The sequence below is a fragment of the Oncorhynchus tshawytscha genome, linkage group LG15 (assembly GCF_018296145.1).
Source record: "Oncorhynchus tshawytscha isolate Ot180627B linkage group LG15, Otsh_v2.0, whole genome shotgun sequence".
Taxonomy (NCBI): domain Eukaryota; kingdom Metazoa; phylum Chordata; class Actinopteri; order Salmoniformes; family Salmonidae; genus Oncorhynchus; species Oncorhynchus tshawytscha.
In genome coordinates, this window is record NC_056443.1 from 10,092,001 (window position 1) to 10,107,710 (window position 15,710).

At 40.7% G+C, this 15,710-nt stretch overlaps 1 protein-coding gene across 10 annotated transcripts; it reads left to right on the plus strand.

Annotated features, from left to right (window-relative positions):
- The first annotated feature begins 227 nt into the window (after positions 1 to 227).
- On the plus strand, positions 228 to 13,410 carry LOC112214355 (troponin T, cardiac muscle-like). 10 transcript variants are annotated; one of them, XM_042298090.1, is made up of 19 exons: positions 228 to 332; positions 2,641 to 2,676; positions 2,813 to 2,820; positions 3,475 to 3,498; positions 4,261 to 4,287; positions 4,598 to 4,618; positions 5,514 to 5,546; positions 5,820 to 5,837; positions 6,776 to 6,793; positions 7,153 to 7,170; positions 7,606 to 7,624; positions 7,738 to 7,801; positions 8,033 to 8,149; positions 9,677 to 9,754; positions 9,862 to 9,975; positions 10,108 to 10,220; positions 10,519 to 10,609; positions 11,334 to 11,374; positions 13,201 to 13,410. In XM_042298090.1, the coding sequence occupies exons 2-19, from the start codon at positions 2,657 to 2,659 to the stop codon at positions 13,238 to 13,240; spliced, it is 864 nt and encodes a 287-aa protein (XP_042154024.1). In that variant the 5' UTR covers positions 228 to 332; positions 2,641 to 2,656; the 3' UTR covers positions 13,241 to 13,410. The 10 variants fall into 10 exon arrangements, with proteins under 10 accessions (XP_042154024.1, XP_042154026.1, XP_042154029.1 ...); XM_042298091.1 differs by lacking the exon at positions 11,334 to 11,374 and adding an exon at positions 11,689 to 11,726 and having other exon boundaries at positions 230 to 332; XM_042298092.1 differs by lacking the exon at positions 6,776 to 6,793.
- The last annotated feature ends 2,300 nt before the right edge of the window (positions 13,411 to 15,710 follow it).

Below are 15,710 nucleotides of genomic sequence, written 5' to 3' on the forward strand. Positions count from 1 at the left end.
TCATTGACTGCTTAGACAGCTTTACCTCTACCTATCTTGGAACTCAGAACCAAATGAATGTTAACAGTCTGTGTGAGTATGACATGACATGACTATAGCCCGATTAGATGAGCCACTGTTAAGACCTTGTTCCTGCTTTAATGGTTGAGATATATATCAGGCTTCCTTTATCTCTAACAATAGACTTCACTGCCCTAACCAATCAGATATAAGAGGTGGTCACATGGGTGGCAGGGCTGCATTATGTGAGCATTAGAGTCTCATTGAAGTTGTCTGTTTCTGGATCTGAAAGAATAAGACAGGTCCATTTCTCTTTCCTGTGTGGTTTGGAGGTAAGGCTGTTGACTGTGACCCCTGACTTGACTGTAACAATGACACTTTGCTGGGATGCATGCGTGAATGAATGCCTGCTCTGGGGCTAGACTGCTGTTTTGTAACCCACGTCAATCTGGGCACTGGAATAAATGTTTTCTGTGCAAGAAGGACCATATCATATTTTAGTTGCATTAAGAAATGCTGAACTAATACATTTCAGGCAATGCCAGAGAGAAAAATTTATGGATTCTGTTTCTTTGCGTCTGTTTGATTTGCTTCTCATGGCTCAGACTGGACCGAGACAGACAGTCAGTGGGCACTAAGCTAGTCTTCTGTAGGGGGAACTGGGTGTTAGCATGCTTTGGGCTTTGACTTAATGCTGGTTAATGCTGAAAGCGGCACCCGCAACATTCCTGCCACTGTCAAACCATTTTATTCCAGCACTCAAGCCAGGGCCCAATGCTGACCGCACACATTAAAGCAAAACACATTTAATTCCACAGGGAAACAAGTCTCATTGCCTGTGAATTCTTGGTGGATTTCAGTTAATACGTTTTCAGACACAGCTCTTTAAACAGATGGTGTATATTCTACTTCACATCTCTCTTAGCTGGAGTTCTCTGTTGTAGCTATTTGGAGGTCGGACTGGGACACTATGTCCTCATCTGAGTTGAAGTCTGGTGTTGAAGAAATTCACTCTAGGCTAGTTACTTCCGTCCAAATGTATGTTATGTATAGGTGTGTGTCCCAAATACACTTCACTTGTAATGAACTGGCATGTAAGGTCAGAGGATGGGCATAGGGAAGGAGGGATGGGTGAGGTGAGGAGTAATGGTTTTCTAATCCAGCCCTCTAGGTTTGCTTCAGTTTTACCTTCATGGCAAATATTGTCAATGTTAAGATTGACTCACATCTCCTCTGATAGATAGTTTCATAATGGGATCATTTTTGGAATGTAACGCATGTTGCTAAAAGCTGTGGAGTTGATGGGTGCTGTATGTACAGCTCTAGGGGGTTGGCCAACCCGTTGTCCAAAATAGCTGGCCTTGACTGGCATGTTATTCATTGATTTACTGTGTGTGTGTGTGTGTGTGTGTTTGTGTGTGTGTGTGTGTGTGTGTGTGTGTGTGTGTGTGTGTGTGTGTGTGTGTGTGTGTGTGTGTGTGTGTGTGTGTGTGTGTGTGTGTGTGTGTGTGTGTGTACAAGCATGTAGGCACTCAATAAGCTCAGCCAACTTCATTGTCTGGAATAGCACCTAACACCTGCTGATGAACTGTGGTTTATTATTGTTAAAAATAACCCCTCTGTATATCAGCGGAGTGACTCTAGTTTTATGATCTGACGATTTATCTTTCAACGGAAAGTTGTCATCTCAAATGATTCATCCACACGATAGCATTCTTACATTTGTTAGTTAAATATAGAACTATATAACCTCATGAATCTGTTCCTGTCTGTAAAGTAATGATAACCTTCAGGTTGTCCATAAAATGCCCTGTATCTGGTATGACAAGGCCATCAGCTTGAAATAATACGTTGGAGTTTAATTAAATGCCCGTACATATTTGGGAGATATGTGCCATTCCTTAGCACCTGTGCAAAGTGTTCACCTGCTATTTCTGTGTAAACACATTTATAATACACTGATTTACGATTGGGATGGCAGGGCAGTGGTTGTAAAAAATAAAATAAAGTTTAATTTACTGTTATCTGTTTGTCTTAAACTGGAAATCTATAAATAAAGTATTGGAAAGTAACAGTGTCTTTTAGTGCCTGGTGCAAAGAATGCTTAAATGTGGCCCTCAAAGTGTCCGTTGCTGTCCCAGTCCCAGTGTAATGGTTAGTGTGTTATCCAGACATCAGGTTATCCTGCCCATAGAGAAGAGAGGAGAAGCCCTCCATGCCAAGAGGAAATGGCTGAGGATTAGTCTTGGAGCTGTTTAGAGCTGAGGGCCTCAGGGCAGCCAGTCCCAGTGGTGAAAGAACACCACATACAGACTCTCAACTCAAACACATCAGATATTACTGTGCTGTGTATCTCTATGTGCCGCAGATGAAAATGTCACTAGGCCTGAGTGCATTTAGAATGTTCCCTATTCCTTATCTAGTGCACTAGAGCCCTGGTTAAAAGTAGTGCACTGTATCAGGAGAAGGGTGCCATTTTAGACACAGCTTTGTGTGGCTAGAAAAGATTCAAAGGTTTCAATCTTTATCTAGTATTTTTGCCATCCATCCATGCCCCAGTCATTTCACCACTATATTCCTTCTCCTCGTGCTTATTTATGTGAAACAGAAAACAATAGTACTCTTGTCTCTCATGTCCAGGTAATCCAATCTAAACATGGCAGATGAAGAAAATGAGTAAGTATGGCATATTTATCTTTGTCGTCTCAGAAACTATAGCCTACATTACAGAGTATTTAGTTATGACATTTTTTTTTCAAAACAATGTCTTCCAACAAAATGTCTCATGTTTTTTTGTTTGTTTTCTTTTCAGGGAGGAAGGTACAGTAAGACTTTGAGAATTGATTATTACTTTTTGGCTAAACGAAATATGCTTCAAGCCCACTTTAAGCTGAGTGTACAAAACATTAGGAACACCTGCTCTTTCCATTTCATAGGCTGACCATGTGAATCTAGGTGATGTCACCTGTTAAATCCTCTTCAATCAGTGAAGATGAAGGGGAGGAGACAGGTTAAAGAAGGATTTTTAAGCCTTGGGACGATTGAGACATATATTGTGTGTGTGCCATTCAGAGGGTGAATGAGCAAGACAAAAGATTTAAGTGCCTTTAAGTGCCAGGCGCATTGGTTTGTGTGTGTCAAGAAATGCAATACTGCTGGGTTTTTCACGCTCAACAATTTCCCATGTGTATCAAAAATGGTCCACCACCCAAATGACATCCAGCCAACTTAACACAACTGTGGGAAGCATTGGAGTTGACATGGGCCAGCATCCCTGTTGAATGCTTTCGACACCTTGTAGAGTCCACGCCCTAATGAATTGAGGCTGTTCTGAGAGCAAAAGGGGGTGCAACTCGATATTAGGATGGTGTTCCTAATGTTTTGTACACTCAATTGCACATATATCGCTAAGATTGACTATATTAGCTATATTGTAAATATATTGCTGAGCTGACTTAACCTGTGTCTGTGCAGTCGCAGAAACCCCCACAGAGGAAGGTAAAAGCTTTGTATGGCTTCGTACGTTACTTAGACGTTTGTTGGATTGAGTGCATGATAGATATACTGTAGCAAAAATAACTGTAACTGTAACAAAAATGATTCATTCTTTTTTTTAAAGCATGCTTCGTGTACCTGATCAAAATATACGTTAAACTAGATATATTTTTAATGTGAAATTTCAAATGCTATGTCTACATTTGTCTCTGAAGATAAACATTTTGGAACGTGCATATCATTTGTATACTTGTATATTTGGTTTCCTACCCTTCTGTCTTTGTGGTATATGCTTACATGGATATCCAATGTGTATGAGACTTATACCCTTTTCATGTGTCCTACTCCATATTCCATCCAATAGCTAAACACATGTTACACCTTGCACTCTCCATTCCATAAACAGAGTGTGTTGTTCACTCTAGAATGGTTTTCAATGTTCTGACAATGGTTGCATGAAATGTTTGTATGTACTGTACGGAAATGATACTGATACTGAATCAGATTCAAACAATTTGATCCAATCTGATCATTATGTATGAACATTTGTTTCATACCAGTTTGATGGTGTAATAAACAGTTTGCCTTGATCTTATTGTAGAAGTGGCCCTGACTACAGGTCTAGGATCAGATCACCATACACCAATTCTGAACCATAATCATTATTATCCTTAAACAATATCTGAAACTAGGTCAGTGGTTAGGGCTTCTACCAACTCATTGCCTTGTATGGAACCACTAATTCATCTTCTGTTCACTCATCAGTCGAGGTTGAAGTCCCGGCAGAGGAAGGTAAAGCGTCCCATGTGCTGTGAACTGCATGTATACAGATCCATAAATATAATAGTATTATCAATATATGCATATTGTACAGCTAGAGATTCAGTTTTCTTCAGTGTTGAAATACTCTATATTCCTATGTCATACATACTAGTTTCATAGAATGCACTGTAACATTTTGCCTCTAGTCACTGGTACCTTAATTTCAGATGGCATACAGTATTCCTATAGTTAATGCTGCATTAATGATTTTGGCTGTATTAATTATGAACAAAACAATGTGCTTTAAGCCTTATTCATATGTCTGATGTCCTTACAATAGATGCTGCTCCTGCAGAGGAAGGTAATGCTTTTCAATGCTTCATATGTACAGATTCTGCATGCTAATATACATGTAATGTACCCCACATACAAGTTATATACTGTACAACAAATAAAAGATGTGGTATGAGCAGTGTTTTTGTAGTCAATGAAGTTGAAAGCAATTGTCCCGCAGATATTCTGTAATGTATAACGTACATAATATCTCTCCTCACGGAGCTGCAAAATAATATTTGCTTCATAATCAGATCAAAGGTTGTATTTCTCTCTGCCTTAGTATAACAGTGGCTGACACTAAACAATCCTATGCTTTTAGCTATAACAGAACCTGCCCCCAGAACCTGTAGAAGGTACATTTTTACCTTGGCTATTATTATTATTATTATTGGCTCAGTACCAAAAAAAGTAATCATCCTTATCAAAGTGATAGTTAAGCGATGTGTCTACTGTAGATCTAAATGTGTAAAATAACTGAACTATCCTTTTTTAAGTTATTTGCTTCACCCGTTGCAAATTCACTAATCAACGATATGACTTTACCACAGAACCTGCCCCTGCAGTTGTAGGTAAACCGTGTCATGGCTTGATATGCTTCTTGTTTTTGCACATTATTATTATTAGCGAATAATAACAATTGATCCACTTACTAATCCTTCGCTACCGTTACCGTAGAGCCCACACCAGACGTAGAACCAGGTAATGCTTTCTTGCTTTTAACATTAAATGTCATTGCTGCATATTAAGATGTACCCTAGCTACAGTATCAATATTAGACTTAAGTGTTCAGAGTAAAAGTATACCGGTGTTATTATTTTACCAACAGTAGTTTGGCGTTATGTCGTGGAACATGTTTGTTTCGGTTCTGTCTTCTTTGCTTCAAGCTTTCCTCGCATACTAACATTGTATCTTCACCATAGAGCCAGAACCAGAGCCAGAGCCAGACGTAGAAGGTAAAGACCTGTTTTTGCTTTACCATGGTCTGTAGTTTCTAGTATAGATGTGAATTTGTGCTAATAGTACGCATTCCTTAATGCCAGTGAAGTAATCGAAGACACATGAGCAATCGGCATTGTATTAATGCAACATACAGTACATACTTATTTTCACAACACTGACTGAGTTATTTTTTATTATTATATCAATTATAAAATGTATTATTTTTCTTTACCTCGTATTTTTTACACTTAACTGATCCACTCCTCATTATCTTATCCTTACAAAAGAGCCCACTGCAGTAGAAGGTAATTTTGATCTTTTACCTCGACATTACAACGTTTTCCCCTGCATGGTTTATACCTTCTATCTGCAGTAGTAATTTAATGTTTTAACTAGGCACGACAACAGCTTGCAGCTAATCTGGCCCACAGGTGCTGTCAAAGTCGCAGCTAAATATTTTTGCACATTAATTTTCATAATTATATGCTTCCTGCTTTATTGATTCATTCATTGTGTCCTTGCAACAGAGCCCCCACCTGTTGTAGAAGGTAAAGCTTTTTTGGGGCTTCATCTTACAAATACGTACAGTGCATCATCTCATATTCTATTATTGGCTTCATGCTTTCCTATCTTTGCTAATCAGTCCGATGATGCTTTTATAACAGAGCCGCCCCCCGCAGTAGTAGAAAGTAAAGCTTTTCTTGGCTTCGAATTCACATAGTTTGAGCTGCATTTGATATCCCAGATGCATGTATTTTATAAGCTTTATTATAAACTGGGTGGTTCGAGCCCTGAATGCTGATTGGATGACAGCCATGGTATATCAGATGTATACCATGTGTATGACAAAACATGTTTTTTTTTTATTACTGCTCTAATTAAGTTGGGAACCAGTTTATAATAGCAATAAGGCACCTCGGGTGTTTGTGATATATTGCCAATATACCACGGCTAAGGCCTGTGTCCAGGCACTCCGCGCTGCGTTGTGCATAAGAACGGTCCTTAGCCGTGGTATATTGGCCATATAGCACACCTTTCACTGGTACCATTTGTGCCACTTTAGCATACCCAGCTAACAAACGTATCATACTGATTAACCCCCATTACTGACTAATGTGTACTGATTCAATATCAATAGACCTTTAACAGCATGCGCTTTACAACGTCATATTCTCACACTTCACTGATCCACATTTCAGTCTTATCGACTACTAAACAAATCGTTCTCATGTCCCTCACATAGAAACGCCTGCAGAAGAAGGTACCTGTTATACGTTGTTTTTGTCTTGTACAGAATGCATGAAGTGTACTCCCATAACTCTGGACTGTGACGGTCTGCTGTGAATGTTCATTTGTATTCCTTAGTATCTAATACGTTGTGTTTCATACCATTGACGCTGCCTGTCAGAACATTGAGCCATCACTATGTGATAATGCATTGGTTTTGGTTGCGCAATACACACTTTCATACAGTAGGTTTCATTAGATAAGGCCTATCACTGAAATATCCTGCAGTAATAATCCAATGTGTTACCATAGTGTACTGTACATGGATGAGTCTTGTGTTGAAAGCTCTGTGTGTAATCATCCCTTCTTTTTCTGTATGTTTTTCACCAACAGCCAATGGAGAGACTCAAGGTGAGTGTTGTCTAGTTCTTTGTAACTTATAGTTCTAGATCCATTCTTGTTCTCTGTAACTAGTTCTAGGTCTATTCTTGTTCTCTGTAGCCAGTTTAAGGTGTAGTTGTCAAGTTCTCTGTGTGTATTTTGTATAGAATTTCAGAAAATCACTCTTAGTGTCATGTGTCTCAGTCTAAAATAAGTTATGTATTATTTTATTATTTTTGCTATAAACAACAGACCATACTGAAGGCACAATTCACAACTGTTGAAACATTTCCAAAGCCATTTATGTCTTCAAACCTTTGAATTTTTCTCAATTTGGTTAAGAGATTTTTAAAAACATTTAGATTTTTACTAATCAGATTTAGAAAAAAAATCTATATTGAATTTGATCACTTCTTATTTCTACTTTGAAATAAATATAACAGCCTTTTCTGTTGTGACTTACAGATTCCAAAGCCAAACCAAAGTAAGTGTTTGATTCTACTTCGGCCAACAACTTTCTCTTGTGGTTTGCCGTGTCACTGAATCAAAGTAATTAAACGGAGAGTATTTGATGGAATCATCTCTGATGTTTTTCAGAAGTTTTATGCCAAATGTTGCCCCTCCAAAGCTACCAGAGGGAGATGGTAAAGTCGATTTTGACGTGAGTGATGCAATCCTACCAGCTAGATTACCTGAATATAGCAATAAGAGTGCCCAACACACTATTCACTCTGTGTGTGTGTGTGTGTGTGTGTGTGTGTGTGTGTGTGTGTGTGTGTGTGTGTGTGTGTGTGTGTGTGTGTGTGTGTGTGTGTGTGTGTGTGTGTGTGTGTGTGTGTGTGTGTGTGTGTGTGTGTGTGTGTGTGTGCGTGTGTGTGTGTTTGTTTTACAGGACCTGCATAGGAAGCGTCAAGAGAAGGACATGGCTGAGCTGACCTCTCTGATTGAGTCTCACTTTGTCCAGAGGAAGAAAGATGAAGATGAGCTCATCAGTCTCGTCAACAGGATCGTAAGTCCTCTACTGTAGCACTGCTGGAGCTCAAACACACACTGCTGGAACACTACATGGGCATGTTTAAAAATATATATATATTATTTTTTATTTCACCTTTATTTAACCAGGTAGGCAAGTTGAGAACAAGTTCTCATTTACAATTGCGACCTGGCCAAGATAAAGCAAAGCAGTTCGACACATACAACGACACAGGGTTACACATGGAGTAAAACAAACATACAGTCAATAATACAGTAGAAACAAGTCTATATACAATGTGAGCAAATGAGGTGAGAAGGGAGGTAAAGGCAAAAAAAGGCCATGGTGGCAAAGTAAATACAATATAGCAAGTAAAACACTGGAATGGTAGATTTGCAGTGGAAGAATGTGCAAAGTAGAAATAAAAATAATCGGGTGCAAAGGAGCAAAATAAACAAATAAAATAAATACAGTAGGGAAAGAGGTAGTTGTTTGGGCTAAATTATAGGTGGGCTATGTACAGGTGTGTTAATCTGTGAGCTGCTCTGACAGTTGGTGCTTAAAGCTAGTGAGGGAGATAAGTGTTTCCAGTTTCAGAGATTTTTGTAGTTCGTTCCAGTCATTGGCAGTAGAGAACTGGAAGGAGAGGCGGCCAAATAAAGAATTGCTTTTGGGGGTGACCAGAGAGATATACCTGCTGGAGCGCGTGCTACAGGTGGGTGATGGTATGGTGACCAGCAAGCTTAGATAAGGGGGGACTGACTTTACCTAGCAGGGTCTTGTAGATGACATGGAGCCAGCGTGTTTGGCGACGAGTATGAAGCGAGGGCCAGCCAACGAGAGCGTACAGGTCACAATGGTGGGTAGTATATGGGGCTTTGGTGACAAAACGGATGGCACTGTGATAGACTGCATCCAATTTGTTGAGTAGGGTATTGGAGGCTATTTTGTAAATGACATCGCCGAAGTCGAGGATTGGTAGGATGGTCAGTTTTACAAGGGTATGTTTGGCAGCATGAGTGAAGGATGCTTTGTTGCGAAATAGGAAGCCAATTCTAGATTTAACTTTGGATTGGAGATGTTTGATGTGGGTCTGGAAGGAGAGTTTACAGTCTAACCAGACACCTAGGTATTTGTAGTTGTCCACGTATTCTAAGTCAGAGCCGTCCAGAGTAGTGATGTTGGACAGGCGGGCAGGTGCAGGCAGCGATTGGTTGAAGAGCATGCATTTAGTTTTACTTGTATTGGAGGCCACGGAAGGAGAGTTGTATGGCATTGAAGCTTGCCTGGAGGGCTGTTAACACAGTGTCCAAAGAAGGGCCAGATGGATACAGAATGGTGTCGTCTGCATAGAGGTGGATCAGAGACTCACCAGCAGCAAGAGCGACATCATTTATGTATACAGAGAAGAGAGTCGGTGTTGGTGAACATTCTGGTTGGCTCCCATAGCTTAAGCCCGGGCTCAGTGTGCCAACATAGTCTTGAGGTACACAGATGAATCAGGTTGGATACCTTATCTGTCACGGACTGTAACTATGTGCGTGTGTGTGTGTGTGTGTGCAGGAGAAGCGTCGTACTGAGAGGGCAGAGCAGCAGAGGATTCGTGCTGAGCAAGAGAAAGAGAGGCAGGCCCGTCTAGCCGTGAGTCTCTCGTTGTGTAATGTTTCAATTGTGATGTCAAGGCCAACTGCGGCCCAAGTTGTTTTCTCCTCTTCTTTAACCTTCTGTTGCTCACTCCCTCGACGCAGGAAGAGAAAGAGAGGAGGGAGCAAGATGAACAGCGTAGGAAGCACGATGATGACGCTAAGAAGAAGAAGGCCCTCACTACCATGACTCACACGTACGGTGGCATCCAACAGAAGGTTAGCGCTAGCTCTACACGCACTCGCTCTCTCTCTCATGATTACAACATTTGCATCAGAGTTGCTGCCCCCTCGTGGTTATCTTGACACTTGCATGCCCTCTCGCTGTGCTGCGGTGATGTCCATCCACAGCAAGAGGGCAAGAAGGGAGCCAAGAAGCAGACTGAGAGAGAAAAGAAGAAGAAGATTCTGGCTGACAGAAGGAAGGCTCTGATCATCGACCATCTCAACGAGGACAAACTCAAGTATGATATATTTAATTACCCCGAAATACTCACAGGTCTTTGACTGAGTCCCAAATGGCACCCGGGCTCTGGTCAAAAGTTATGCACTTTTAAGGGAATAGGGTATCATTTCAGACACACACTGAAAGCTCTATTTCATTGTTGAAAGTATCTATTGTACAGGTTTATACATCGAAGAAAACATGAAATGCAGATGAATACACATAGTTGCTTAGAAAGTCTGCTGTGAAGGAGAGACCAAAAGTAGAACCTCATGCGCTGACTGAACGCTGGCGTCCCATTGGTTGTCGTCCTGCAGGGAGAAGGCCAATGAGCTGTGGCAGTGGATGATGGAGCTGGAGGCGGAGAAGTTCGACCTCAGCGAGAAACTGAAGAAGCAGAAATACGACGTAAGTGTTCTCACTCCGGTCCAAGCTATGGTGACAAAAACCTGCGGCTGTACTTGTGCATGGTGGTCCACGGGGTAAAAACAAGATCACTGGTCGTGCCTATGACATGACAGTATAATACGGTGATGACTACAAGACTGTGATGTTTTACTTCAAATGGGTCTGGGTCTTTTTCATGTGTCCTGACCTCCATATCATCTCCTCTGTCATCCAATGACTGCGTACCACAAGGGGCTGGTGAGGGGAGGACGGCTCATAATAAATGACGGGAGTGAATTGAGGAAAAATGTACTTCAACTGTGATCGGGTTGTCTCACCTCATCTCAAAATGAATGCTCTGACTGTCTACGTCTCTCTGGAGAAGAGGGTCTGCTAAGTGACTAAAATGTTCATGTAAAATGAATGGTATCAAACACATGGAAACCACGTGTTTGATACCATTCCATTTATTCTGTTCAGCCATTCCTATGTGCCCGTCCTCCCCAAGTAAGGGGCCACCAGCCGCCTGTGCTCTCTACCAAAGCATTACATGTGTCCCTTTACATGCTGTGAATGCAGTCTATTTCACAGAGAGTAACTTACACTCATGAAATACAAAGCCGTTTAAACATATACATGCATATCATGCCACATCCCCTATTCTGAAACTGGTAGTGTTAATCCTACTGCCCAAGAGGACACCCTACAAGGGGCGCAGCTGTCTAAAACTCTGACTTGCTTCCAGATGAATGTTCTCCAGACCCGAATCAATGAGCAGCAGAAGTTGTGAGTAAAATGGGCTGTGGGGGCGTCAACCTCACTGTTGTGTAGTCCGCTGTCAGTCGTTGTTGTCAGAGTGAGCGTTTTTTATTTTACACTCGGGGCTCAGGGAAGCTCAACCGGGCGACCGGGTCAGGTCAGGTGGTGGACCACAGGTGAATGCTTTCAACCAAAGGTGAACCACACACTCCACACACTCAGACAGGTGGCGGTGCAGCCAGGCCGAGGCTCCAAACTGCAGGATCCCAGGTTTCCCTACAGATTTCAGTCAGTGTGTTGTCTCAGTGCTTAGGCAGCCTCCACTGTGTGTCCCTTCACAGATCAATCAGCTTCTGGCCCGTGTCCAGGACCACCAGAGGTAAGTACCCAGAGCCACACTGGTCAGTTTCTTCTCTATTTAAAAGAGCCTGGGGGGCCTAAACCAACCAACAAATGATAATTAATGCTATTCATTAAAAGAAAACATTAAATAAAGTTTTGGAATACTATCAAGACATTTGCAGTTGGGAACATTCAATGGAGTGTGTCTCAAAAGTCTAAAGTGGCTTCCTCTCTTCGTCTCCTCCCATTAATCAGTATTGATCTGAAGACACAGGGTATGTGAAAGCAACCTTTCCTGCTTTTTTTCATCAGTGCAGACGAAGGAACGGAGACAAGGAGAAGGAGCTAGTTTAGACTATTGAGATACACCCATTGACTGTTCACTGTCTTAACCCCAAGGCCTTTTAAAGTCACATGATCCTGCTTGAAGAGAACTAGCTCGGAGCATATGATCCAACCTGGGAGAAAACATTAGGATCGTAGTGCTGCATCCTAATTTGACCAGTCTTTAGAGTGGCTCCTTCCATTCCATCCATCCCTCTCCATTCATCTAGAATAGACCCAAATAGTCTGGGAAGATCGTGATCCTAATCAACAGCCTACTATTGGCCCAAGAACATTGTGTCATCATCAAAACTGGCAGTAGATTATAGTCTTTGTAGGCTAAGGAACTTAGTTAAGTGATATGTATTGCAGTTCATACATTACATACTGTAATGCCTCCAAAAAATGACCTCTGGAAAAAAGGGTTGACTCCTGTCCACTATTTTCTGATGGTAAGTTGAATTTTACATACAGGTATTGGCTGGCTATAGCTTTATAACTCATCTGTCAGGCTTGAGGAATGATAGATTGATAGCCTATAATAAATTATACATTTAAATGGTGCATTACGGGTGAAATTCTAACAATTCAGTCAAATGTTCACTTAGTCATGCATTGATGTCAATGGGAAACTAAGAGAAAATGAGAGTTAGGATTTGGCCCTAAGAGAACATCACGGTAAGACCGCTGAAGATAGGACACGATCGCCATGTCATTCATTCATCCTCGTCCTTCACTAACCCTCGGTCCTGTGTGTGAAAGTTCTGTCTTCCCTTTCATCCTGTGATGCATGCCAACTCTCACAGAACTGTCTCTGTTTCCATTCCCAACCCCTCCTCCATCCCACACTCCCCTTCTTTCATACATCAATCTCTAACTATCTCTAACTCATTTTTTCAAAACTACTCTTCCTCTCTGGTGCTGAAAATGTTTCGGATAGATTTGTTGAAGATGTTCCTGGTAGAACCTTTGAATATACATGTACTCGATATTTAAAATATTTTGTTGGTCATATGTATTCACTCACATTAGTATAATAATCGCTTGAGGAGCTTATCTCTTTCAGCTCTTAGTATACCTACGTGTATTGTTCCCAAGTATACCAATATTATAGCGCCACCTACTGGTCAGATAGAAAGAGTGACAGAGGTGTTTGACTGGTCTGTCTACGCTGTGTGGTTTCACAGTGCCAAAGGCAGAGGCAAGGCCAAGGCGGTCAGGAGGTAATGAGACCTGGCAGGATGAAGTCTTCTGGACTGAGACGCCAGACGATAACGGAGGATTGTTTTGTTGTTCTTCTTGTTATCAGTGTACATGCGAATTACTATGGAAATGTACTGTTATCACGGTCACTGTTTGCATGAAGCTAGAAACAATAAAGAGATGTTTGCTTTTGATTCCGTGTCTGGTTTGATTTTAATGAAAAATCTGAAAAGTTTTAATGAAAAGTCTTGAGGCTGAAAAAATATACAAGACATACCCATTTGAAAATGCACGGACGACTGTTGTAAGTCGCCTTGGATAAAAGCGTCTGCCAATTGGCATATATTATTATTACATAATGTACAATACTGTGGCTCCAGTAGTGCTAAAGCTTTCGTCTCATTTCCCTGAGGTCGTGAATTCAAATCTAGCTTGCTTCTCTCCCTCCAGTTCTGGCTCATAACTCATAACGTAAAGCGTTTTGAGCATCTGGAAAAAGCGTTATATAAATCCAATCAATTATTATTATTAGACAAAGCAACAAGTTATTGAAATAAATGTATTTATTAACCACACGTAAATACCACTGTACAACATAACACATAATATTGCCTGCACAGTATAATCCCTTACAGGAAAACCACATGATTTCGCATGTAGAAAATCACGATGTCACATAAGAAATTTCACTTGACATCGTGTTTTTGGAACAGTACACATGTGAAAACAAAAATGAGTTATGATACACACATCGCTTTTAACGTAGTGTATTCAACTTAGATATTTGACACACATGATTACATTGTATGTGTATTTATACAGTAATTATTATTGTGTCCTTACCTGGGATTTGAACAGCATTTCGATCTTCCTGCTACTCCACCATGTCTGTGTCAATATCTGATTTCACCCTGTATTCCTACACTTTGGGACTTAAAAGTCAATCTCAGCTTTGTTCAAAAACACACTCAAGAAAAACGATTATATTTATCATAGTGATTCAGGAGTAATATTAAAGCAGAGTAATATTAAACCACCAACATTAGATATCTATACAGAAAACCCTCAAATACGTCAATCAATGATGTGAAAATACTCTGATTAATTAACTGATAACTAAAATAACAGTGCACATGGCACTCTTTTGCTAAGTGCAAAATTAATATATAAGTAATGAATATATAAGTAATGAATATACAGTGGGGCAAAAAAGTATTTAGTCAGCCACCAATTGTGCAAGTTCTCCCACTTAAAAAGATGAGAGAGGCCTGTGATTTTCATCATAGGTACACTTCAACTATGACAGACAAAATGAGAAAAAGAAATCCAGAAAATCACATTGTAGGATTTTTAATGAATTTATTTGCAAATTGTGGTGGAAAATATCTTTGCCATCACATGCACTTATGTTAGCATTTGTTAAGACTGGATAACCAACAGCGCACAAGCTTAGTGTTTATGAACAGAACACAACAGACCACATTAACTGGGACGACATTCCTTCTCATGGGAGACCAAAAAGAGCTAGTTGAAAGCCACGCCTGCAATATTCTGACAGGCTGCAGTTACAGCATGCTGCCAATCAGCAAGTGATGTTGTCAACAGAAGATTCAGTGAAGACACAATAGGTTACTAGAATGTAATGCTAGTGGCAGCAAGTTGCCTGTAGGTTACTGACAATGTTTTGCCAGTTAGTTATTGTGAATCTTACAATAACTTACTGACAAATGGTTTTCAGTTAAGAAATGACAAATTCACAGCAACAAGCTGCCATCAAGTTACTGGAAAATGCACACTAATCTCTTCACAGTGCAGCTCATTACCAACACATCCTCTTACAAAGTTTGCCATGTCAAAGGAGGTGCTCAACTTACATTGGCAAAGCCATCAAACGTTTAGACTTCTACTGATGGCTGACACAAATCCACATATAATTGACCAATATGCAAATGAGCCCCACATTGAATTATACCTTATATTCTAAATATTGGGTGGAGAAATGTCCCATTATACCTACAAGGTACCGAACTATACAATGTGAGGTCATATGTGTACCCTAACCATACCCTTATTCTTCGAGAGTGTGTTAACATTCCTGCCTAGAAGGCCAGCATCTCGGAGTCGCCTCTTCACTGTTGACTTTGAGACTGGTGTTTTGCGGGTACTATTTAATGAAGCTGCCAGTTGAGGACTTGTGAGGCGTCTGTTCCTCAAACTAGACACTCTGATGTACTTGTCCTCTCGTTCAGTTGTGCACCGGGCCTCCCAGTTAGAGACAGTTTGCGTTGTTCTGTGAAGGGAGTAGAACACAGCGTTGTACGAGATCTTCAGTTTCTTGGCAATTGCTCGCATGGAATAGCCTTCATTTCTCAGAACAAGAATAGACTGACGAGTTTCAGAAAAAAGGTATTTGTTTCTGGCCATTTTGAGCCTGTAATCGAACCCACAAATGCTGATTCTTCAGATACTCAACTAGTCTAAAAGCCAGTTTTAT

Coding starts and splice junctions, on each gene's coding strand:
- LOC112214355 (XM_042298090.1), top strand. CDS start 2,657: ATGGCAGATGAAGAAAATGA. Junction 4,288..4,597: donor TGAAGTCCCGGCAGAGGAAG/GTAAAGCGTCCC, acceptor TCCTTACAATAG/ATGCTGCTCCTGCAGAGGAA. Junction 4,619..5,513: donor TGCTGCTCCTGCAGAGGAAG/GTAATGCTTTTC, acceptor TCTTCACCATAG/AGCCAGAACCAGAGCCAGAG.